Source organism: Trematomus bernacchii, unplaced genomic scaffold, assembly GCF_902827165.1.
Source record: "Trematomus bernacchii unplaced genomic scaffold, fTreBer1.1, whole genome shotgun sequence".
NCBI lineage: Eukaryota > Metazoa > Chordata > Actinopteri > Perciformes > Nototheniidae > Trematomus > Trematomus bernacchii.
In genome coordinates, this window is record NW_022987769.1 from 307,778 (window position 1) to 334,704 (window position 26,927).

The 26,927-nt window shown below is 46.5% G+C and overlaps 1 protein-coding gene across 1 annotated transcript in view; it reads left to right on the plus strand.

Moving 5' to 3' along the window:
- Window positions 1-26,927, plus strand: part of LOC117496739 (titin-like) — a gene marked incomplete at its 3' end in the record, with an annotated part of 221,578 nt that overhangs the window by 117,652 nt on the left and 76,999 nt on the right. The window contains 19 exon segments of the mRNA XM_034148477.1: window positions 906-1,202; window positions 2,668-2,854; window positions 2,934-3,049; window positions 3,138-3,437; window positions 4,054-4,353; window positions 4,709-4,814; window positions 5,251-5,447; window positions 5,534-5,842; window positions 6,036-6,314; window positions 6,978-7,277; window positions 7,739-8,041; window positions 8,236-8,429; window positions 8,864-9,041; window positions 9,202-9,504; window positions 9,938-10,237; window positions 11,005-11,123; window positions 14,319-14,496; window positions 14,755-15,039; window positions 15,506-15,799. Of these exon segments, the coding sequence (XP_034004368.1) occupies window positions 906-1,202; window positions 2,668-2,854; window positions 2,934-3,049; window positions 3,138-3,437; window positions 4,054-4,353; window positions 4,709-4,814; window positions 5,251-5,447; window positions 5,534-5,842; window positions 6,036-6,314; window positions 6,978-7,277; window positions 7,739-8,041; window positions 8,236-8,429; window positions 8,864-9,041; window positions 9,202-9,504; window positions 9,938-10,237; window positions 11,005-11,123; window positions 14,319-14,496; window positions 14,755-15,039; window positions 15,506-15,799 (4,545 nt within the window).

The following is a 26,927-nucleotide window of genomic DNA, read 5'->3' on the forward strand; positions in this document are numbered from 1 at the left end:
CTCAGTGTGGTGTACAGCTGACTCATGTCTCAGTGTGGTGTGCAGCTGACTCATGTCTCAGTGTGGTGTCCAGCTGACTCATGTCTCAGTGTGGTGTCCAGCTGACTCATGTCTCAGTGTGGTGTCCAGCTGACTCATGTCTCAGTGTGGTGTACAGCTGACTCATGTCTCAGTGTGGTGTACAGCTGACTCATGTCTCAGTGTGGTGTCCAGCTGACTCATGTCTCAGTGTGGTGTCCAGCTGACTCATGTCTCAGTGTGGTGTACAGCTGACTCATGTCTCAGTGTGGTGTACAGCTGACTCATGTCTCAGTGTGGTGTCCAGCTGACTCATGTCTCAGTGTGGTGTACAGCTGACTCATGTCTCAGTGTGGTGTACAGCTGACTCATGTCTCAGTGTGGTGTACAGCTGACTCATGTCTCAGTGTGGTGTACAGCTGACTCATGTCTCAGTGTGGTGTCCAGCTGACTCATGTCTCAGTGTGGTGTCCAGCTGACTCATGTCTCAGTGTGGTGTACAGCTGACTCATGTCTCAGTGTGGTGTACAGCTGACTCATGTCTCAGTGTGGTGTCCAGCTGACTCATGTCTCAGTGTGGTGTACAGCTGACTCATGTCTCAGTGTGGTGTACAGCTGACTCATGTCTCAGTGTGGTGTACAGCTGACTCATGTCTCAGTGTGGTGTCCAGCTGACTCATGTCTCAGTGTGGTGTACAGCTGACTCATGTCTCAGTGTAGTGTACAGCTGACTCATGTCTCAGTGTGGTGTCCAGCTGACTCATGTCTCAGTGTGGTGTGCAGCTGACTCATGTCTCAGTGTGGTGTACAGCTGACTCATGTCTCAGTGTGGTGTGGTCCTGGACGGACAGTTTGAGTAATGCTCACGTTTTGCCCCGTCCTCTCAGATAAACCCGGCCCCCCCGCCGCCTTCGACCTCTCTGACATCACCAACGAGTCGTGCTGCATGGCGTGGAACCCGCCCCGGGACGACGGCGGCTCGCTCATCACCAACTACATCGTGGAGAGCCGACAGACGGACAAAGAGGAGTGGGTGAAGCTGTCGGCCACGGTGAAGCACACCACCTTCAAGGCCTGCAAGCTGATGGCGCTGAAGGAGTACGTGTTCAGGGTCAGCGCTGAGAACCAGTACGGCATTGGACAGCCGGCCGAGCACGCGCCCATCATCGCCAAGTATTCCTTCGGTACGTTCTATAGAAGTCTATGAGGAACTGTTCCTACTGCTGTCTTCTTTTATCTAGAAGTCTACGAGACAGAAGTCTACGAGACAGAAGTCTACGAGACAGAAGTCTACGAGACAGAGTTATACGAGACAGAAGTCTACGAGACAGAAGTCCACGAGACAGAGTTATACGAGACAGAAGTCTACGAGACAGAAGTCTACGAGACAGAGTTATACGAGACAGAAGTCTACGAGACAGAAGTCTACGAGACAGAAGTCTACGAGACAGAGTTATACGAGACAGAAGTCTACGAGACAGAGTTATACGAGACAGAAGTCTACGAGACAGAAGTCTACGAGACAGAAGTCTACGAGACAGAAGTCCACTAGATAGAAGTCTACGAGACAGAAGTCTACGAGACAGAAGTCTACGAGACAGAAGTCTACGAGACAGAGTTATACGAGACAGAAGTCTACGAGACAGAAGTCTACGAGACAGAAGTCTACGAGACAGAGTTATACGAGACAGAAGTCTACGAGACAGAAGTCCACTAGATAGAAGTCTACGAGACAGAAGTCTACGAGACAGAAGTCTACGAGACAGAAGTCCACTAGATAGAAGTCTACGAGACAGAAGTCTACGAGACAGAAGTCCACTAGATAGAAGTCTACGAGACAGAAGTCTACGAGACAGAAGTCTACGAGACAGAAGTCTACGAGACAGAAGTCCACGAGACAGAGTTATACGAGACAGAAGTCTACGAGACAGAAGTCTACGAGACAGAAGTCTACGAGACAGAAGTCTACGAGACAGAGTTATACGAGACAGAAGTCTACGAGACAGAAGTCTACGAGACAGAAGTCTACGAGACAGAAGTCTACGAGACAGAGTTATACGAGACAGAAGTCTACGAGACAGAGTTATACGAGACAGAAGTCTACGAGACAGAAGTCCACTAGATAGAAGTCTACGAGACAGAAGTCTACGAGACAGAAGTCTACGAGACAGAAGTCTACGAGACAGAGTTATACGAGACAGAAGTCTACGAGACAGAAGTCTACGAGACAGAGTTATACGAGACAGAAGTCTACGAGACAGAAGTCCACTAGACAGAAGTCTACGAGACAGAAGTCTACGAGACAGAAGTCTACGAGACAGAAGTCCACTAGATAGAAGTCTACGAGACAGAAGTCTACGAGATAGAAGTCTACGAGACAGAAGTCTACGAGACAGAAGTCTACGAGACAGAAGTCTACGAGACAGAGTTATACGAGACAGAAGTCTACGAGACAGAAGTCTACGAGACAGAAGTCTACGAGATAGAGTTATACGAGACAGAAGTCTACGAGACAGAAGTCTACGAGACAGAGTTATACGAGACAGAAGTCTACGAGACAGAAGTCTACGTGTTGAAGTCCATAAACACTAGTCCACTGCGACCACATCCAGTTTCTGGATAATTCAGAACACCTTCTGTCTGTTTCAGATCCTCCTGGTGCTCCAACCAGAGTCACTCCCTCGGACATCACCAAAGATGCCGTGTCTCTGACCTGGTTCGAGCCGGACGAGGACGGCGGCAGTCCCATCACCGGGTACTGGATCGAGAAGTTCGAACCAGAGAGCGACAAGTGGATCAGATGCAACAAGCTGCCCATCAAGGACACCACCTTCAGGTGAGGACTCACACGGTATTCAGATAGAGAGAAGGTGTTCATATCATGTGTATTCATATGTATTGAATGTTGTCTCCAGGGTGAAGGGACTCCCCACCAAGAAGAAGTACAGCTTCAGAGTTCTGGCCGAGAATCTGGCTGGACCCGGAAAGCCCAGCGTGGAGACGGACCCGGTGCTCATCAAAGACCCCATCGGTAGCACTTCATTACGTTTGATGAGACTCTAATATCTAATGTGTGGTTCTTGTTATCAGCTTTAATATCTAATGTGTGTCTGCTGCAGATCCTCCCTGGGCTCCAGGCAAACCTGCCATCCGGGAGGTGGGTAAGACCACCGCCCTGCTGGCCTGGACCCGTCCGGAGCACGACGGCGGGGCGAAGATCGAGAGCTACATCATCGAGTTCCAGAAGGCCGGCAGCGAGGAGTGGATCCGGCTGATGGAGGACGTCCCGCAGACGGAGCAGCAGCTCACCGGCCTGGTGGAGCATCAGGAGTACTGCTTCAGGGTGAAGGCCATCAACAAGGCCGGGGAGAGCGAGGCGTCGGAGCCCAGCGACCCCGTGGTCTGCAAGGAGAGGCTCTGTGAGTGACACCAGAGGAACCACACATCATGCATCCTTCATTCAGGCGCTATGTCGCTAACGGGGCGTTACTGATGAAAGAGAATTATTACTCTCAGCTGCAGATGGTAGGTCTGACACGATTGGACGAGCAGCAGTCAACAAATGCTGAGTCATGGTGGCAAACTATGTCACTTTCATCTGGCTCCGTAACTTTAGGATCAACATGAGCATGGTTCTGACGCTCGTCCCCATCGTTATTGGGAGAGGTTTTCGTACGTGTGAGGTTATGATTTCTCTCAGGCTCTGAGTGGTGGAAAAGCAAACTAGTTTTTAAGTGGTTCTGAAATTGAACCAAACTGCCCCCAGGACAGAACTAGAACAGAACCCATTTCAGTGGAACAGGGATATCTGGGGTAGACAAACCATGTCCTTTTGCTGAAACAAGTATTCTTTTGAGTTTACAACTTTAATCTAAAACTGCGACCTCAAAAAATATCCAATCTACCTCAAACCTATCATCTCCTCGATTCAGAGTTTGTATTGAATCACAAATACAGTAAAATGTTGGGGTACATGTGGGAGGGTCTAAGCATGACATACTACAGTATAATAACAAGAATGTCCCACCCCCTCAGTCCCCCCCTCTGCGCCCCAGTGGCTGGAGGTGGCGTCCATCACTAAGGTGTCGGCGGGTCTGAAGTGGCAGGCTCCCAGCAGCGACGGAGGCTCCCCCATCACTAACTACGTGGTGGAGAAGAGGGACGTCCGGCGCAAAGCCTGGCAGGCGGTGGACACCACGGTGAAGGAGCTGAAGTACACCGTGACGCCGCTCAACGAGGGCTCGCTCTACGTGTTCCGCGTCGCTGCAGAGAACAGCGCCGGGATGGGAGAGTTCTGCGAGATGGAGGACGCCGTGCTCGCCAAAGACACATTCAGTGAGTACCGGCTGCTTCTAGGGCTCTCATCGCTAGTGAGCATGGTCAGGGTCATAAACTGTGTTAGAGCTGAAGGCTTCACCCACGGCAACAGATTGGCTGTGAATAAGAACATATCACAGACCATCCTTTCTGCACTTTAAATGTTGGGATGAAGCAAATAGTGAGAACCAAGTTGTACATTTTGAGATGAGAGTCTTCCGTGTCAAGAGAAATGTCAAAATATTGAGAAAGAAAGTAAATGTTAAGTAAGAAGTATTTTAACTTCATAAACGAGTTGTCTCTACGAGAGCTTCATGATGGACCCTCCATCTTCTGTACCCTCAAACTGATTTATTCTCCATGCACCCTGCAGCCACCCCCGGACCCCCCTACGCCCTCACCGTGGTCGAGGTCACCAAGAGACATGTTGAGCTCAAGTGGGAACCCCCCAAGAGCCACGGAGGAAGACCCATCACCAAGTAAGCGTCCTGAAACAGTCCTGACGTTTGAAGTGACTTTAAAACCTAATCTCTACTGAAGCCACTGAGGGACGGGAGAACTTGTTGGGACGCGTGTTCCAGACCATAAGACCATATGAGTCGTATCTTTCAATCTATCATTTATTTTATGTCCAATATATTCACCTTAATGAATGTATCCGCATTCAGAGGAACAATATATGCCTGCCAGTCACGCTCTGATGTAAACAGGTTAACACGCACTCATCTCCACACAAGCTGTTTGCTTCCCGTCACTCACACCTGAACCTGATCACCTGTGTGCTCTCAAGTGAACGCTCCACCCTGTGTTCAGTCTCAGAACTGCATGTTACATCAAACGTGTGCAGATCAAATCAAAACAAACTAAATACATGATGGCTCCCCTCCCTCTAAACCTCCTCTCACCTGTCCTCAGGTACGTCATCGAGAAGAAGGAGAAGCTGGGATCCCGCTGGCTGAAGTGCTGCAAGACCCCCGACAAACTGTCCCAGTTCAAGGTGACGGACGTGGACGAGGGCACCGAGGTGCAGTTCCAGGTCCGGGCGGAGAACGAGGCCGGGGTGGGAGACCCCAGCGAGCCCACCGAGATCCTGACCATCGAGGACGCCACCAGTAAGACCCCCCCCCCCCCCAAATCCACAGGTAGAAAGTCGTAAAGCACCTGGATGTTTTTTAAATGTGCCCCCCCTCCTCCTCAGGTGCCCCCTCCCCCCCTCTGGAGTTGGCAGTACCTGACGCTAGCCGTGAGCACATCAGCGTCACCTGGAAGCCCCCGACCAAAGACGGCGGCTCCCCGATCTCTGGGTACCACGTGGAGGTGGCCGAGGCCCGGCCCGAGCTCAAGTGGCTGCGCGTCAACACCCGGCCAATCAAAGAGCTCAGCTTCAGGATCGACGACGGCATCAAGCCCGAGAAGAAATACGTGATCCGGGTCCGCGCCATCAACGCCGTGGGAGTGAGCGACCCCTCCGACGTCTCCGACAAGGTCTTCACCAAAGACCCCGACTGTAAGCAGCTCTGCCTTTTATTCGTGTGTAGCTGTAATCAATAAAATATGGTAGAAATAATCAGTCATAAATATGCAGGAAACAGGTAAGACTTTAAAACGTACGAAAACGCCTCTTCTGTGGATTGAATAATATATAGGAAGTGAAAGTATGATGATAACCTCCGAATAATAAATGTCCCCTGCCCCCCCAGGCGCCCCCACCCTGGACCTGGCGTCTCAGGAGGTGGTGGTGGTGGAGGGGGAGAAGCTGCAGCTGAAGGTCCCCTACAGAGCCATCCCCACCCCCAAGATGGTGTGGAAGAAGGACGAGGTGGAGTGCAAGGCTGGCGAGCGGCTGTCCATGACGGTGGAGATGAACAGCGCCCACCTGGACCTGCTGAAGAGCAGCCGGGCCGACGCCGGCGCCTACGCCATCACGCTGGAGAACAGCCTGGGCAGCGCCACCGGCACCGTCACCGTCAAGGTCATCGGTACGAGAACTTCATACTAATACACTGTTTAGGACTGGGGGCAAAGGTTGGACCCCCCATGCCGACTGTGGAGGAAACTCTTCAGAGACACTGAGAGATGCTTCATGGACTAAGTCTGTCTTTTGTTAGATTTAATAAAGTAATAAAGAAAGTCAGTATAAAGTGAGATGGATCTGAAAAGCAGGAACAGAGCAGCTTCCTCCTCAGAGGAGAGAGAAGCTCTGCTCTCAGTCTCTCTGTGTATTCATGAGAGGAACCAGCTGCTCCTCAGAGGAGAGAGAAGCTCTGCTCTCAGTCTCTCTGTGTATTCATGAGAGGAACCAGCTGCTCCTCAATCCCATCATCAAACCATTCACCCCTCAGTCCCTAACCATCTGTGAACCCACCTCTCACTTCCTTTGCCTCCTGACATGTAAACCCTTATCACATGTCTCTGTTCAACACACACAAGACTAACAACACACTTTAACAGAGTAAAGGCAATCAGAGTATAAGACGATATGTTTTAAAAGATTCTAAGATCATTTGACACGACAATAATCACATAAGTGTTAGCCTCAGTCTGGCGGGACTCGGCCTGGGGGTTCAGTTATCAGAGTACTACTGAATAACTATAGCCATGTTCTACTGTGTACCCTCCTCACCACCCTCTCTGCCCCCCAGGCCTCCCGGGACCCTGTAAGGACATCTCGTCCAGCGAGGTCACCAAGAACTCATGCCGGATCAGCTGGGAGGCCCCCGAGGACGACGGCTGCTCCCCCGTGCTCAGCTACACCCTGGAGCGCCGCGAGGCCTCCAAGAAGACCTACATGCCCGTGATGTCGGGCGAGGACGTGCTGACCGCCGTCGTCAAAGACCTCTATGTCAACTGCGAGTACTTCTTCAGGGTCCGGGCCGTCAACAAGGTGGGGGCCGGGGCCAACCTGGAGCTGCGCAACGCCGTCATCACGGAGGAAGTCAAACGTAAGTCATCACCTGAAACACTGATGAGATCAGAGGTTTGAAACATGAGGAAAAAAGAGTTCTGTAGGGTCATTGTTAGCACGTTAGCACGTTAGCATGTTATTGTGCAGGATGGATAACTATAGTCCTCACGGAGGAAGTCAAACGTAAGTCATCACCTGAAACACTGATGAGATCAGAGGTTTGAAATATGAGGAAAAAAGAGTCGTTCTGTAGCCTCATTGTTAGCACGTTAGCACGTTAGCATGCTTTTGTGAAGGATGGATAAATATAGTCAAACACAGATAAGATAAGAATAAGAGAAGAAGTACTTTCTTGATCCTAATTAGTGAAATGTTTGCGTTGCAAGCAGCATAAAAAGACATTGTACATTAGAGTAATTCAAAGATAGTGTTTATTAATAATTAAATGTATATATTATAGAAATGAAGAATGCTAACCACCTGTGGTTGCCTCTGCAGAGAAACCGGACCCCCCCATCGCGGTGGAGGCCCGGGACCCCACCTGTAAGTCCATCACAGTGACCTGGAAGGCTCCGGACTCTGATGGCGGCTGCCCGATCACCGGATACATCGTGGAGAAGATGGAGAAGGACGGAGATCGATTCGACCGCGTCACGCCCACCCTGGTGCCCGGCCTCAGCCACACAGTCACCGGTCTGACGGAGGGGGCTGAGTACCAGTTCAGGATCCGGGCGGAGAACGCCGCCGGGGTCAGCGAGCCGTCCCGCAGCACGCCGCTCACCAAGGCTGCAGACCCCGTCGGTACGGAAACACGGACATTTATTACTATTATTATTATTACTATTATTATTATTATTATTATAATTGACAGCAGAAATATCGACTATTATTTGTATTCATATTTACAGCAGAAATACAGAGGTTTCTTGTTTTCCACTCAGAAAGCAGCTCAAACGTATATCTCTGTTTTATTTGAATATGAACTGTGTGTGCAGAGAAACCCAGTGTGACGCTGCACGCCCGGGTTCAGTCCGGCGTGTGTGTGAAGAAGGGCGAGGAGGTCCGGATCGACGCCCTGATCTCCGGGTCCCCGTACCCCCGGGTCACCTGGCTCAGGAACGACGAGGACGTCACCAAGAAACCAACGAAGAAGACCGCCCCCGTCAAGAGGAGGAAGTCCAAGGCTCAGGTGAGAGACACACAGAGTATTTATACTATATATAACCTGTTTAATACACACAGATATCCAGAGTATTATTCATATATATAATACTATATATAACCTGTTTAATACACACAGATATCCAGAGTATTATTCATATATATAATACTATATATAACCTGTTTAATACACACAGATATCCAGAGTATTATTCATATATATAATACTATATATAACCTGTTTAATACACACAGATATCCAGAGTATTATTCATATATATAATATTATATATAACCTGTTTAATACAATATATGTATATAGTCTGCAGTATAGTATTTATATAGTATTTATATATATGTGTGTGTTCCAGGCGTACGAGGAGGAGTTCTTGTGTACATGTATATAGTCTGTAGTATATAGTATTTATAAAGTATTTATATATATGTGTGTGTGTGTTGCAGGCGTACGAGGAGGAGGAGGAGAACCCCCTCAGCCAGCGCCTCGGTCTGGATCAGAGCATCCGGGGCCGGGCCGGGCTGATGATCCGCGAGGCGGTGAGGAGCGACCACGGAGAGTTCACCGTCACCGTGGAGAACCAGCACGGCACCGCGTCCGCCCGCTGCACCGTCAACGTGCTGGGTGAGGAGCTCACCCTGCGTCTGAGACCTGGCTCACCCTGCGTCTGAAACCTGGCTCACCCTGCGTCTGAGACCTGGCTCACCCTGCGTCTGAGACCTGGGTTAATCTGGGTTTAAAACCAGTCCCACACCATAACGTATGTATTCTCTAATCCCCCCAGATAAACCCGGCCCCCCGGTGAACATCACCTTCGAGGACGTCAGGAACACCTCGGTGGTTCTGAACTGGGAGCCCCCCCTGGACGATGGGGGCAGCGAGGTGCTGAACTACATCCTGGAGAAGAAGGACAACCGTAACGAGGAGGTGGGCTGGATCACCGTGAGCTCCACCCTGAAGACCCCCACCCACGCCGTCACCAAGCTCATCGAGGGCAAGGAGTACGTGTTCAGGGTCACGGCAGAGAATAGGTTCGGCTGCGGACCCCCCAACACCTCCAAGCCCCTGGTGGCCAAGAACATGTTCGGTACGTAGGAGCAGCACTGAGTACATATTAATATAGATAATAAATACTCCAGAGAATACACTCACACCAGCACTGTAGTAACAGAGACGGCAGAACTACAACTTCTTCCCCAAAGGAATATTATACGTACTATAGGACATGTATACATATACTGTAAGTATGCTGTAGTAGGGTCAGATGCTTCATTTCATAAAAATGTTTAATTTGAGAATATCTTATAAGATGTTCCTTCGATGAGAGTCGTATATATGCAGAATATTTGGAATAAAGTACATTTGATCAAATAATAGGTTATTTCCAGGATCAAAATCATACATTTAGTAACAGGGGATTAAAGCTGAAACATTTCCAGGAAACACTCAGACATTTCTGAAGTCTTACAAAAGTCAAGTGAATAAACTGCAGTAATAATAACGACCCCCCCTCCCCACAGACCCCCCCGACGCCCCCTCCACACCCCGGGTCCACGAGGTCACGGCGAGCAGCGCCAAGATCTCGTGGCACGAGCCCAAAGACAACGGCTCCCCCATCCTGGGCTACTGGATTGAGAGGAAGGAGGTGAACAGCAAGCACTGGACCCGGGTGAACAGGGCTCTGCTGAACTCCCTGGATGTGAGGGTGGAGGGCCTGATGGAGGGTCTCACCTACATCTTCAGAGTCTGTGCAGAGAACCTGGCCGGCCCCGGGCCCTTCAGCGAGCCCAGCGAGCGCACCGTGGCCATGGACGCCATCAGTGAGTCCTGTTGTTATTATTATTATTATTATTATATATATACCGTGGCCATGGTATCAGTATGTACACATTATTATTATTATATATATATACCGTGGCCATGGTATCAGTATGTACACATTATTATTATTATATATATATACCGTGGCCATGGTATCAGTATGTACACATTATTATTATTATATATATACCGTGGCCATGGTATCAGTATGTACACATTATTATTATTATATATATACCGTGGCCATGGTATCAGTATGTACACATTATTATTATTATATATATATACCGTGGCCATGGTATCAGTATGTACACATTATTATTATTATATATATACCGTGGCCATGGTATCAGTATGTACACATTATTATTATTATATATATACCGTGGCCATGGTATCAGTATGTACACATTATTATTATTATATATATATACCGTGGCCATGGTATCAGTATGTACACATTATTATTATTATTATTATTATTATCATTATTGTTATTGTTATGTAATATATACCGTGGCCATGGACGCCATCAGTACGTCAAGATGACTATGTAATATATGTAATGAAGCCCCTCCCACTGTGTAATATATGTAATGAAGCCCCTCCCACTATGTCATATATGTAATGAAGCCCCTCCCACTATGTCATATATGTAATGAAGCCCCTCCCACTGATGATGTCACCTGACGTCTCGGCTCGGCACACATGTTTTAATCTAAAGATCGAGTGATTTAACCCTGCCACCCCTCCCCCCCCCCAACAGTGACCCCCGGCCCCCCCACCCCCTGGATCGTGGACACTGGGAAGGACTCAGTGATCGTGGCCTGGAAGCCGCCCCTGTATAACGGAGGAGGGGACATCCTGGGATACCACCTGGAGAAGGTGGGCCTCACCGTGTTTATATCATGTGTCAGTGACGTCCCCAAACATCTGGAACAATCTGATAGACACGCTTTAAATATAGTGATACATGTATATCAGTATATAGTGATACATGTATATCAGTATATTGTGATACATGTATATCAGTATATAGTGATGCATGTATATCAGTATATAGTGATACATGTATATCAGTATATAGTGATACATGTATATCAGTATATTGTGATACATGTATATCAGTATATAGTGATGCATGTATATCAGTATATAGTGATACATGTATATCAGTATATAGTGATACATGTATATCAGTATATAGTGATGCATGTATATCAGTATATAGTGATACATGTATATCAGTATATAGTGATACATGTATATCAGTATATAGTGATGCATGTATATCAGTATATTGTGATACATGTATATCAGTATATACTGATATACATGTATATCAGTATATAGTGATACATGTATATCAGTATATAGCACAGGTGGGGACTCGAGTCACATGACTTGACTCGAGTCAGACTCGAGTCGCATATTTTTGGACTTGAGACTTGCTTGACTAACATTGATAAAAGACTTGACTTGACTTTGACTTGGTATTCATGACTTGAGACTTGACTTAAGCTTGAGACGGATGACTTGAAAGGACTTGTCTGTTTAAAATTAAATATTTGAGTTTGTTTTTGTAGTGAGATATTACGTTTAGTTTGTTCGAAAAACGTGATTGGGTGATTATAGCGCCGTGCGCGCAAACCTGGCAACCCACTAGACGGCAGGAGCGTCAGTTAACATGGCAGCGGCTGGCGTTACTCCACAAATAGTGAAGTTTGGATTCAAGGATTATGTTGTCGATGACGCTAATAAGAACAGCGGTATGCAGGGTCTGCAGCATAAAGATCAGGACCACCACAACATCCAACTTCATTCGTCAATACAAAAAAACCCACAGAGAAAGGTGCGTGAATGTGTTGTGTTAGCTAGAAAGCTAACGTTAAGTTTAAGCTACGTTAGACTTGGTTTCAAATCGATTAAGCAAAGAGAAGACAAAACGGTAAATGAACACTAGAACCTCCAAGGGATTCATTTTGACTAACACTGATACTGACGGGCTGTCGGGAGAGAGAGAGAGAGAGAGAGAGAGAGAGAGAGAGAGAGGAAGGAGATGATAGAGAGAGCGATAGAGAGAGATATAGAGTCTCTACGAAGACGGCGAGAGATCGAGTAGAGAGAGATATAAGACAAAGCGAAGCATGAGAGATCTCTCTCACGATGCTAGGATCTATCGATCTCTTCGCTCTTATATCATAGTCCTCTATGAGATGTACGTATCGATCGCAGATAAGTACATATCGAGAGAGAGTATATAGATATAGAGATAGAGAGCCTCCTTTATTTCCCCCTGTGTTATCAGAAGTTACTGTAAACTGTTGAATCCGTAGTTCATCTACTTTTAGTAGTTTGTTTAAATGTTTTAATTGTGTTTTGTTTGTAGAAGTGCATCATTCCTTGATTTATTGTAAAATGAATCTGAACTTTTTGATCTGTTCTGATGATAAACTGAAGCCATTTCTAAATTAACCCAATTAAGTGAGTTTTAAATCGTCCTACTTAGTTTATAAGGAAATGATGAAGAGGAACAAATGAAATGATTTGAAAATGATATCTCTGTAGGTGCTGACGCTGTTGGTGGTTCTAGTGTTTAACAGACATTTAAATTAAATATGTGTAATGGCAAATTCCATATATGATTTTCTTACCTGGAATTCTGCCTTTTTGAACAGACTGACTGACTGAGTCCTAGCTATATTGAGTCCTAGCTATACTGAGTCCTAGCTATACTGAGTCCTAGCTATATTGAGTCCTAGCTATACTGAGTCCTAGCTATACTGAGTCCTAGCTATACTGAGTCCTAGCTATACTGAGTCCTAGCTATACTGAGTCCTAGCTATATTGAGTCCTAGCTATACTGAGTCCTAGCTATACTGAGTCCTAGCTATACTGAGTCCTAGCTATACTGAGTCCTAGCTATACTGAGTCCTAGCTATATTGAGTCCTAGCTATACTGAGTCCTAGCTATACTGAGTCCTAGCTATACTGAGTCCTAGCTATATTGAGTCCTAGCTATACTGAGTCCTAGCTATACTGAGTCCTAGCTATACTGAGTCCTAGCTATACTGAGTCCTAGCTATATTGAGTCCTAGCTATACTGAGTCCTAGCTATATTGAGTCCTAGCTATACTGAGTCCTAGCTATATTGAGTCCTAGCTATATTGAGTCCTAGCTATACTGAGTCCTAGCTATATTGAGTCCTAGCTATATTGAGTCCTAGCTATACTGAGTCCTAGCTATATTGTCTGCAGTTCTACGGTTAATATGAATCTAATATGATTGTCATCGGTCTAAATTAGATTTCAAATGATTAACTGTGTATGTAATGAAGATCATAGTGTGGGTTAAATCCATTTTCATAACCACTGTCTTTTAACTGATTTAAATACGGAAACTGGGGTTACTCATCAGAATTTCATATGACTTGACTTGACTTGCTTGACTCTCACCACAGTGACTTGGGACTTGCTTGATACTTGTAGGTCAAGACTTGAGACTTGCTCATGACTTGCACTTGTAGGATTTACTCCCACCTCTGGTATATAGTGATACATGTATATCAGGATATAGTGATGCATGTATATCAGTATATAGTGATGCATGTATATCAGTATATAGTGATACATGTATATCAGTATATAGTGATACATGTATATCAGTATATAGTGATGCATGTATATCAGTATATAGTGATACATGTATATCAGTATATAGTGATGCATGTATATCAGTATATTGTGATGCATGTATATCAGTATATAGTGAGACATGTATATCAGTATATTGTGATACATGTATATCAGTATATAGTGATGCATGTATATCAGTATATAGTGAGACATGTATATCAGTATATTGTGATACATGTATATCAGTATATAGTGATGCATGTATATCAGTATATTGTGATACATGTATATCAGTATATTGTGATACATGTATATCAGTATATAGTGATGCATGTATATCAGTATATTGTGATACATGTATATCAGTATATAGTGATGCATGTATATCAGTATATTGTGATGTATATCAGTATATATATAATATAACCCCTGTGCCCCCCCCCAGGTGCTGGTGGGGGAGAAGGAGTGGAGCCGCTGCACAGAGTTCAGGTGTAAAGACCTCACCTTCACCATCACTGGCCTCACTGAGGGGGCAGATTACTACATCAGAGTCATCGCCATCAACGACGCAGGACCAGGGGTCCCAGGGGTCACCGAGCCCGTCACTGTGAAGGAGCCCGAAGGTAAACACTGAGGGTCATTCAGGGGGCTTCAAGGAGCTCTGCACCCCCAAAATCATCCTGTTTGATCACTTCAATCCTTAAAGGAACATTTGTTTTAATGAAGACCAAAAACCTTCTGGAAAAAATTTCTGACGACTAAAAATGATTGAAATAAATGACTTAGTATATTTGATGTTCATTCTTGATGCAGTGAAGTTTGAATTAAACTACATGAAGATCCCATCTGATGTTCTTTCTGTCCTCCCATGTGTCCCTCAGAGACCCCGGCGGTGTCCCTTGATGCCTCGGTGAGGAGCGGAGTGATCCTGCGTGCCGGCGAGGCGCTGCGTCTGCCGGCGCTGGTGAGCGGCCGCCCGCAGCCCGAGGTGAAGTGGAGCAAAGACGAGAAGGACCTGGAGGCTGAGCGCATGCTGGTGGAGACGCACGGCCGCAACACAACGCTCTGCATCAAGAAGGCCGTCAGGGCCGACACCGGACTGTTCAGAGTCACCGGCACCAACAGCAGCGGCACCAAGAGCGCAGAGTGCCGGGTGGACGTCATGGGTCAGTGGACACTAATATTAACTCAGGTCGCATTCACACCTAAAAGACAAGGCATTGCACATTAGAGAGGAGCCTGGGCCGTATCTACACCGTAGCTGCTGTGATCAGAGAGCCTGGACACTAACGTGAGCTTTATCAAGTTAAAGTGAAAGTCAACTTTATTATCAATCTTTGTGTGTACGGACAGAGAGATCGAAATACCGTTTCCCACAATCCCTAATACAAATATATATAGAAATATGTATACAAATATATATATATATATCTATATATATACACACAATCAACAGACACATTTGTACATATGCACACACAATCAATACAAAATAACAGTCACTTTGAGAAATGTGCGTTAGTGCCAGACTGTCCATAGCAGCGTAACAAGTGTCTGGTGCTGGGTTTGAGTGTCTTTGTGAGTGTGGCGTGTTAAATATATATATTTATTATATGTCTCGTGTCCCTGCAGACGTCCCGGGCCCCGTGGTGGACCTGAAGACGGTCCAGGTCACGAAGAAGAACATCACTCTGACCTGGAGCGACCCGCTGGATAACGGCGGCAGCGACGTGCTCGGATACGAGGTTCTGAGGAAGGACGCCAAGATGAAGCTGTTCCGCCAGCCGATGGAGACGGCCTCCTGCAAGTGTGACATCACGGGCCTGCTGGCCGGCGACGAGTACGACTTCAGGGTCATCGCCAGGAACAAGTTCGGAGACGGGACCCCCGCTGACCTGGGGCCCATCCTCGCTGTAGACCCCAAAGGTAACGTCTAAACTTTAGAGTACAATTAGACCTGGGGCCCATCCTCGCTGCAGACCCCAAAGGTAACGTCTAAACTTTAGAGTTAAATTAGACCTGGGGCCCATCCTCGCTGCAGACCCCAAAGGTAACGTCTAAACTTCAGAGTTAAATTAGACCTGGAGCCCATCCTCGCTGCAGACCCCAAAGGTAACGTCTAAACTTTAGAGTTAAATTAGACCTGGAGCCCATCCTCGCTGCAGACCCCAAAGGTAACGTCTAAACTTTAGAGTTAAATTAGACCTGGAGCCCATCCTCGCTGTAGACCCCAAAGGTAACGTCTAAACTTTAGAGTTAAATTAGACCTGGAGCCCATCCTCGCTGCAGACCCCAAAGGTAACGTCTAAACTTTAGAGTTAAATAAGACCTGGGGCCCATCCTCGCTGCAGACCCCAAAGGTAACGTCTAAACTTTAGAGTTAAATAAGACCTGGGGCCCATCCTCGCTGCAGACCCCAAAGGTAACGTCTAAACTTTAGAGTTAAATTAGACCTGGAGCCCATCCTCGCTGTAGACCCCAAAGGTAACGTCTAAACTTTAGAGTTAAATTAGACCTGGAGCCCATCCTCGCTGTAGACCCCAAAGGTAACGTCTAAACTTTAGAGTTAAATTAGACCTGGGGCCCATCCTCGCTGTAGACCCCAAAGGTAACGTCTAAACTTTAGAGTTAAATTAGACCTGGAGCCCATCCTCGCTGCAGACCCCAAAGGTAACGTCTAAACTTCAGTTAAATTAGACCTGGAGCCCATCCTCGCTGTAGACCCCAAAGGTAACGTCTAAACTTTAGAGTTAAATTAGACCTGGGGCCCATCCTCGCTGTAGACCCCAAAGGTAACGTCTAAACTTCAGTTAAATTAGACCTGGAGCCCATCCTCGCTGCAGACCCCAAAGGTAACGTCTAAACTTTAGTTAAATTAGACCTGGGGCCCATCCTCGCTGCAGACCCCAAAGGTAATGTCTAAACTTTAGAGTTAAATTAGACCTGGGGCCCATCCTCGCTGTAGACCCCAAAGGTAACGTCTAAACTTTAGAGTTAAATTAGACCTGGGGCCCATCCTCGCTGCAGACCCCAAAGGTAACGTCTAAACTTTAGAGTTAAATTAGACCTGGGGCCCATCCTCGCTGTAGACCCCAAAGGTAACGTCTAAACTTTAGTTAAATTAGACCTGGGGCCCATCCTCGCTGTAGACCCCAAAGGTAATGTCTAAACTTTAGAGTTAAATTAGACCTGGGGCCCATCCTCGCTGCAGACCCCAAAGGTAACGTCTAAACTTTAGAGTTAAATAAGACCTGGGGCCCATCCTCGCTGTAGACCCCAAAGGTAACGTCTAAACTTTAGTTAAATTAGACCTGGGGCCCATCCTCGCTGTAGACCCCAAAGGTAACGTCTAAACTTTAGAGTTAAATTAGACCTGGAGCCCATCCTCGCTGTAGACCCCAAAGGTAATGTCTAAACTTTAGAGTTAAATTAGACCTGGGGCCCATCCTCGCTGCAGACCCCAAAGGTAACGTCTAAACTTTAGAGTTAAATTAGACCTGGAGCCCATCCTCGCTGTAGACCCCAAAGGTAACGTCTAAACTTTAGAGTTAAATTAGACCTGGGGCCCATCCTCGCTGTAGACCCCAAAGGTAACGTCTAAACTTTAGAGTTAAATTAGACCTGGGGCCCATCCTCGCTGTAGACCCCAAAGGTAACGTCTAAACTTTAGAGTTAAATTAGACCTGGAGCCCATCCTCGCTGTAGACCCCAAAGGTAACGTCTAAACTTTAGAGTTAAATTAGACCTGGGGCCCATCCTCGCTGTAGACCCCAAAGGTAACGTCTAAACTTCAGAGTTAAATTAGACCTGGGGCCCATCCTCGCTGTAGACCCCAAAGGTAACGTCTAAACTTTAGTTAAATTAGACCTGGGGCCCATCCTCGCTGTAGACCCCAAAGGTAACGTCTAAACTTTAGAGTTAAATTAGACCTGGAGCCCATCCTCGCTGTAGACCCCAAAGGTAACGTCTAAACTTTAGAGTTAAATTAGACCTGGGGCCCATCCTCGCTGTAGACCCCAAAGGTAACGTCTAAACTTTAGAGTTAAATTAGACCTGGGGCCCATCCTCGCTGTAGACCCCAAAGGTAACGTCTAAACTTTAGAGTTAAATTAGACCTGGAGCCCATCCTCGCTGTAGACCCCAAAGGTAACGTCTAAACTTTAGAGTTAAATTAGACCTGGGGCCCATCCTCGCTGTAGACCCCAAAGGTAACGTCTAAACTTCAGAGTTAAATTAGACCTGGGGCCCATCCTCGCTGTAGACCCCAAAGGTAACGTCTAAACTTTAGTTAAATTAGACCTGGAGCCCATCCTCGCTGTAGACCCCAAAGGTAACGTCTAAACTTTAGTTAAATTAGACCTGGAGCCCATCCTCGCTGCAGACCCCAAAGGTAACGTCTAAACTTTAGAGTTAAATAAGACCTGGGGCCCATCCTCGCTGTCGACCCCAAAGGTAACGTCTAAACTTTAGTTAAATTAGACCTGGGGCCCATCCTCGCTGTAGACCCCAAAGGTAACGTCTAAACTTTAGAGTTAAATTAGACCTGGAGCCCATCCTCGCTGTAGACCCCAAAGGTAACGTCTAAACTTTAGAGTTAAATTAGACCTGGGGCCCATCCTCGCTGTAGACCCCAAAGGTAACGTCTAAACTTTAGAGTTAAATTAGACCTGGGGCCCATCCTTGCTGTAGACCCCAAAGGTAACGTCTAAACTTTAGAGTTAAATTAGACCTGGGGCCCATCCTCGCTGCAGACCCCAAAGGTAACGTCTAAACTTTAGAGTTAAATAAGACCTGGGGCCCATCCTCGCTGCAGACCCCAAAGGTAACGTCTAAACTTCAGAGTTAAATTAGACCTGGGGCCCATCCTCGCTGTAGACCCCAAAGGTAATGTCTAAACTTTAGTTAAATTAGACCTGGAGCCCATCCTCGCTGTAGACCCCAAAGGTAACGTCTAAACTTTAGTTAAATTAGACCTGGGGCCCATCCTCGCTGCAGACCCCAAAGGTAACGTCTAAACTTCAGTTAAATTAGACCTGGGGCCCATCCTCGCTGCAGACCCCAAAGGTAACGTCTAAACTTTAGAGTTAAATTAGACCTGGGGCCCATCCTCGCTGTAGACCCCAAAGGTAACGTCGAAACTTTAGTTAAATTAGACCTGGAGCCCATCCTCGCTGTAGACCCCAAAGGTAACGTCTAAACTTTAGTTAAATTAGACCTGGAGCCCATCCTCGCTGTAGACCCCAAAGGTAACGTCTAAACTTTAGAGTTAAATAAGACCTGGGGCCCATCCTCGCTGCAGACCCCAAAGGTAACGTCTAAACTTTAGAGTTAAATTAGACCTGGAGCCCATCCTCGCTGTAGACCCCAAAGGTAACGTCTAAACTTTAGAGTACAATTAGACCTGGGGCCCATCCTCGCTGCAGACCCCAAAGGTAACGTCTAAACTTTAGAGTTAAATTAGACCTGGGGCCCATCCTCGCTGCAGACCCCAAAGGTAACGTCTAAACTTCAGAGTTAAATTAGACCTGGAGCCCATCCTCGCTGCAGACCCCAAAGGTAACGTCTAAACTTTAGAGTTAAATTAGACCTGGAGCCCATCCTCGCTGCAGACCCCAAAGGTAACGTCTAAACTTTAGAGTTAAATTAGACCTGGAGCCCATCCTCGCTGTAGACCCCAAAGGTAACGTCTAAACTTTAGAGTTAAATTAGACCTGGAGCCCATCCTCGCTGCAGACCCCAAAGGTAACGTCTAAACTTTAGAGTTAAATAAGACCTGGGGCCCATCCTCGCTGCAGACCCCAAAGGTAACGTCTAAACTTTAGAGTTAAATAAGACCTGGGGCCCATCCTCGCTGCAGACCCCAAAGGTAACGTCTAAACTTTAGAGTTAAATTAGACCTGGAGCCCATCCTCGCTGTAGACCCCAAAGGTAACGTCTAAACTTTAGAGTTAAATTAGACCTGGAGCCCATCCTCGCTGTAGACCCCAAAGGTAACGTCTAAACTTTAGAGTTAAATTAGACCTGGGGCCCATCCTCGCTGTAGACCCCAAAGGTAACGTCTAAACTTTAGAGTTAAATTAGACCTGGAGCCCATCCTCGCTGCAGACCCCAAAGGTAACGTCTAAACTTCAGTTAAATTAGACCTGGAGCCCATCCTCGCTGTAGACCCCAAAGGTAACGTCTAAACTTTAGAGTTAAATTAGACCTGGGGCCCATCCTCGCTGTAGACCCCAAAGGTAACGTCTAAACTTCAGTTAAATTAGACCTGGAGCCCATCCTCGCTGCAGACCCCAAAGGTAACGTCTAAACTTTAGTTAAATTAGACCTGGGGCCCATCCTCGCTGCAGACCCCAAAGGTAATGTCTAAACTTTAGAGTTAAATTAGACCTGGGGCCCATCCTCGCTGTAGACCCCAAAGGTAACGTCTAAACTTTAGAGTTAAATTAGACCTGGGGCCCATCCTCGCTGCAGACTCCAAAGGTAACGTCTAAACTTTAGAGTTAAATTAGACCTGGGGCCCATCCTCGCTGTAGACCCCAAAGGTAACGTCTAAACTTTAGTTAAATTAGACCTGGGGCCCATCCTCGCTGTAGACCCCAAAGGTAATGTCTAAACTTTAGAGTTAAATTAGACCTGGGGCCCATCCTCGCTGCAGACCCCAAAGGTAACGTCTAAACTTTAGAGTTAAATAAGACCTGGGGCCCATCCTCGCTGTAGACCCCAAAGGTAACGTCTAAACTTTAGTTAAATTAGACCTGGGGCCCATCCTCGCTGTAGACCCCAAAGGTAACGTCTAAACTTTAGAGTTAAATTAGACCTGGAGCCCATCCTCGCTGTAGACCCCAAAGGTAATGTCTAAACTTTAGAGTTAAATTAGACCTGGGGCCCATCCTCGCTGCAGACCCCAAAGGTAACGTCTAAACTTTAGAGTTAAATTAGACCTGGAGCCCATCCTCGCTGTAGACCCCAAAGGTAACGTCTAAACTTTAGAGTTAAATTAGACCTGGGGCCCATCCTCGCTGTAGACCCCAAAGGTAACGTCTAAACTTTAGAGTTAAATTAGACCTGGGGCCCATCCTCGCTGTAGACCCCAAAGGTAACGTCTAAACTTTAGAGTTAAATTAGACCTGGGGCCCATCCTCGCTGTAGACCCCAAAGGTAACGTCTAAACTTTAGAGTTAAATTAGACCTGGGGCCCATCCTCGCTGTAGACCCCAAAGGTAACGTCTAAACTTCAGAGTTAAATTAGACCTGGGGCCCATCCTCGCTGTAGACCCCAAAGGTAACGTCTAAACTTTAGTTAAATTAGACCTGGGGCCCATCCTCGCTGTAGACCCCAAAGGTAACGTCTAAACTTTAGAGTTAAATTAGACCTGGAGCCCATCCTCGCTGTAGACCCCAAAGGTAACGTCTAAACTTTAGAGTTAAATTAGACCTGGGGCCCATCCTCGCTGTAGACCCCAAAGGTAACGTCTAAACTTTAGAGTTAAATTAGACCTGGGGCCCATCCTCGCTGTAGACCCCAAAGGTAACGTCTAAACTTTAGAGTTAAATTAGACCTGGAGCCCATCCTCGCTGTAGACCCCAAAGGTAACGTCTAAACTTTAGAGTTAAATTAGACCTGGGGCCCATCCTCGCTGTAGACCCCAAAGGTAACGTCTAAACTTCAGAGTTAAATTAGACCTGGGGCCCATCCTCGCTGTAGACCCCAAAGGTAACGTCTAAACTTTAGTTAAATTAGACCTGGAGCCCATCCTCGCTGTAGACCCCAAAGGTAACGTCTAAACTTTAGTTAAATTAGACCTGGAGCCCATCCTCGCTGCAGACCCCAAAGGTAACGTCTAAACTTTAGAGTTAAATAAGACCTGGGGCCCATCCTCGCTGTAGACCCCAAAGGTAACGTCTAAACTTTAGTTAAATTAGACCTGGGGCCCATCCTCGCTGCAGACCCCAAAGGTAACGTCTAAACTTTAGTTAAATTAGACCTGGAGCCCATCCTCGCTGTAGACCCCAAAGGTAACGTCTAAACTTTAGTTAAATTAGACCTGGAGCCCATCCTCGCTGTAGACCCCAAAGGTAACGTCTAAACTTTAGAGTTAAATAAGACCTGGGGCCCATCCTCGCTGCAGACCCCAAAAGTAACGTCTAAACTTTAGAGTTAAATTAGACCTGGAGCCCATCCTCGCTGTACACCCCAAAGGTAACGTCTAAACTTTAGAGTTAAATTAGACCTGGAGCCCATCCTCGCTGCAGACCCCAAAGGTAACGTCTAAACTTTAGAGTTAAATAAGACCTGGAGCCCATCCTCGCTGTAGACCCCAAAGGTAACGTCTAAACTTTAGAGTTAAATTAGACCTGGAGCCCATCCTCGCTGTAGACCCCAAAGGTAACGTCTAAACTTTAGAGTTAAATTAGACCTGGAGCCCATCCTCGCTGTACACCCCAAAGGTAACGTCTAAACTTTAGAGTTAAATTAGACCTGGAGCCCATCCTCGCTGCAGACCCCAAAGGTAACGTCTAAACTTTAGAGTTAAATAAGACCTGGAGCCCATCCTCGCTGTAGACCCCAAAGGTAACGTCTAAACTTTAGAGTTAAATTAGACCTGGAGCCCATCCTCGCTGTAGACCCCAAAGGTAACGTCTAAACTTTAGAGTTAAATTAGACCTGGAGCCCATCCTCGCTGCAGACCCCAAAGGTAACGTCTAAACTTTAGAGTTAAATTAGACCTGGAGCCCATCCTCGCTGCAGACCCCAAAGGTAACGTCTAAACTTTAGAGTTAAATTAGACCTGGAGCCCATCCTCGCTGCAGACCCCAAAGGTAACGTCTAAACTTTAGAGTTAAATTAGACCTGGGGCCCATCCTCGCTGCAGACCCCAAAGGTAACGTCTAAACTTTAGAGTTAAATTAGACCTGGAGCCCATCCTCGCTGTAGACCCCAAAGGTAACGTCTAAACTTTAGAGTTAAATTAGACCTGGAGCCCATCCTCGCTGTAGACCCCAAAGGTAACGTCTAAACTTTAGAGTTAAATTAGACCTGGAGCCCATCCTCGCTGCAGACCCCAAAGGTAACGTCTAAACTTTAGAGTTAAATTAGACCTGGGGCCCATCCTCGCTGTAGACCCCAAAGGTAACGTCTAAACTTTAGAGTTAAATTAGACCTGGAGCCCATCCTCGCTGCAGACCCCAAAGGTAACGTCTAAACTTCAGTTAAATTAGACCTGGAGCCCATCCTCGCTGTAGACCCCAAAGGTAACGTCTAAACTTTAGAGTTAAATTAGACCTGGGGCCCATCCTCGCTGTAGACCCCAAAGGTAACGTCTAAACTTCAGTTAAATTAGACCTGGAGCCCATCCTCGCTGCAGACCCCAAAGGTAACGTCTAAACTTTAGTTAAATTAGACCTGGGGCCCATCCTCGCTGCAGACCCCAAAGGTAATGTCTAAACTTTAGAGTTAAATTAGACCTGGGGCCCATCCTCGCTGTAGACCCCAAAGGTAACGTCTAAACTTTAGAGTTAAATTAGACCTGGGGCCCATCCTCGCTGCAGACTCCAAAGGTAACGTCTAAACTTTAGAGTTAAATTAGACCTGGGGCCCATCCTCGCTGTAGACCCCAAAGGTAACGTCTAAACTTTAGTTAAATTAGACCTGGGGCCCATCCTCGCTGTAGACCCCAAAGGTAATGTCTAAACTTTAGAGTTAAATTAGACCTGGGGCCCATCCTCGCTGCAGACCCCAAAGGTAACGTCTAAACTTTAGAGTTAAATAAGACCTGGGGCCCATCCTCGCTGTAGACCCCAAAGGTAACGTCTAAACTTTAGTTAAATTAGACCTGGGGCCCATCCTCGCTGTAGACCCCAAAGGTAACGTCTAAACTTTAGAGTTAAATTAGACCTGGAGCCCATCCTCGCTGTAGACCCCAAAGGTAATGTCTAAACTTTAGAGTTAAATTAGACCTGGGGCCCATCCTCGCTGCAGACCCCAAAGGTAACGTCTAAACTTTAGAGTTAAATTAGACCTGGAGCCCATCCTCGCTGTAGACCCCAAAGGTAACGTCTAAACTTTAGAGTTAAATTAGACCTGGGGCCCATCCTCGCTGTAGACCCCAAAGGTAACGTCTAAACTTTAGAGTTAAATTAGACCTGGGGCCCATCCTCGCTGTAGACCCCAAAGGTAACGTCTAAACTTTAGAGTTAAATTAGACCTGGGGCCCATCCTCGCTGTAGACCCCAAAGGTAACGTCTAAACTTTAGAGTTAAATTAGACCTGGGGCCCATCCTCGCTGTAGACCCCAAAGGTAACGTCTAAACTTCAGAGTTAAATTAGACCTGGGGCCCATCCTCGCTGTAGACCCCAAAGGTAACGTCTAAACTTTAGTTAAATTAGACCTGGGGCCCATCCTCGCTGTAGACCCCAAAGGTAACGTCTAAACTTTAGAGTTAAATTAGACCTGGAGCCCATCCTCGCTGTAGACCCCAAAGGTAACGTCTAAACTTTAGAGTTAAATTAGACCTGGGGCCCATCCTCGCTGTAGACCCCAAAGGTAACGTCTAAACTTTAGAGTTAAATTAGACCTGGGGCCCATCCTCGCTGTAGACCCCAAAGGTAACGTCTAAACTTTAGAGTTAAATTAGACCTGGAGCCCATCCTCGCTGTAGACCCCAAAGGTAACGTCTAAACTTTAGAGTTAAATTAGACCTGGGGCCCATCCTCGCTGTAGACCCCAAAGGTAACGTCTAAACTTCAGAGTTAAATTAGACCTGGGGCCCATCCTCGCTGTAGACCCCAAAGGTAACGTCTAAACTTTAGTTAAATTAGACCTGGAGCCCATCCTCGCTGTAGACCCCAAAGGTAACGTCTAAACTTTAGTTAAATTAGACCTGGAGCCCATCCTCGCTGCAGACCCCAAAGGTAACGTCTAAACTTTAGAGTTAAATAAGACCTGGGGCCCATCCTCGCTGTAGACCCCAAAGGTAACGTCTAAACTTTAGTTAAATTAGACCTGGGGCCCATCCTCGCTGCAGACCCCAAAGGTAACGTCTAAACTTTAGTTAAATTAGACCTGGAGCCCATCCTCGCTGTAGACCCCAAAGGTAACGTCTAAACTTTAGTTAAATTAGACCTGGAGCCCATCCTCGCTGTAGACCCCAAAGGTAACGTCTAAACTTTAGAGTTAAATAAGACCTGGGGCCCATCCTCGCTGTAGACCCCAAAGGTAACGTCTAAACTTTAGAGTTAAATTAGACCTGGAGCCCATCCTCGCTGTAGACCCCAAAGGTAACGTCTAAACTTTAGAGTTAAATTAGACCTGGAGCCCATCCTCGCTGTACACCCCAAAGGTAACGTCTAAACTTTAGAGTTAAATTAGACCTGGAGCCCATCCTCGCTGCAGACCCCAAAGGTAACGTCTAAACTTTAGAGTTAAATAAGACCTGGAGCCCATCCTCGCTGTAGACCCCAAAGGTAACGTCTAAACTTTAGAGTTAAATTAGACCTGGAGCCCATCCTCGCTGTAGACCCCAAAGGTAACGTCTAAACTTTAGAGTTAAATTAGACCTGGAGCCCATCCTCGCTGCAGACCCCAAAGGTAACGTCTAAACTTTAGAGTTAAATTAGACCTGGAGCCCATCCTCGCTGCAGACCCCAAAGGTAACGTCTAAACTTTAGAGTTAAATTAGACCTGGAGCCCATCCTCGCTGCAGACCCCAAAGGTAACGTCTAAACTTTAGAGTTAAATTAGACCTGGGGCCCATCCTCGCTGCAGACCCCAAAGGTAACGTCTAAACTTTAGAGTTAAATTAGACCTGGAGCCCATCCTCGCTGTAGACCCCAAAGGTAACGTCTAAACTTTAGAGTTAAATTAGACCTGGAGCCCATCCTCGCTGTAGACCCCAAAGGTAACGTCTAAACTTTAGAGTTAAATTAGACCTGGAGCCCATCCTCGCTGCAGACCCCAAAGGTAACGTCTAAACTTTAGAGTTAAATTAGACCTGGAGCCCATCCTCGCTGTAGACCCCAAAGGTAACGTCTAAACTTTAGAGTTAAATTAGACCTGGAGCCCATCCTCGCTGCAGACCCCAAAGGTAACGTCTAAACTTTAGAGTTAAATTAGACCTGGAGCCCATCCTCGCTGCAGACCCCAAAGGTAACGTCTAAACTTTAGAGTTAAATTAGACCTGGGGCCCATCCTCGCTGCAGACCCCAAAGGTAATGTCTAAACTTCAGAGTTAAATTAGACCTGGAGCCCATCCTCGCTGTAGACCCCAAAGGTAATGTCTAAACTTTAGAGTTAAATAAGACCTGGAGCCCATCCTCGCTGTAGACCCCAAAGGTAACGTCTAAACTTTAGAGTTAAATTAGACCTGGAGCCCATCCTCGCTGTAGACCCCAAAGGTAACGTCTAAACTTTAGAGTTAAATTAGACCTGGAGCCCATCCTCGCTGTAGACCCCAAAGGTAACGTCTAAACTTTAGAGTTAAATAAGAAGGAAACGATGGGTGTTTTCTGTATTTATGACATATTAGAATAATAAACTTAATAAGACAATTTAATCTACATCCATCTACTTTATATACTACTAGTTTGTATGTATACATATATATATATATAATAATCTTCTCTTATAAACCGTTGTTTCTCTGATGTGGGGCAGTTAAGTTTTATATCCAGAAAAAATATTCTTCTTCTGGTCAATAAAATCATCAGCATTAAGTTGTGAGCTAATGGCTAACATGCTAACTAGCCTTAAAGGTGGGTTAGGTAATTCACTTCAGCCGCTCAGCATCAGGTACCATGGAGATCTAGCCCGCTAAAAAGAGAACCAGCGTCGTAGGACCCGAAAGCCCGAGTTGTCCCTGAAGTTAGCTAAGAGAACATCCGGCTTCGTAGTACAGGCCTCTGGTTTCTCCATTCTTACCTACCCCACCTTTAAGTTAGACGCCCACTGCTAACATGCTAAATAGCCTTAAGGGCCTGAACATAATGTACAGCAATGATTTTGATATGATGATAATATGCTGCGGGGGCCTCGGCCCGGAGCAGCTGCACTATGAT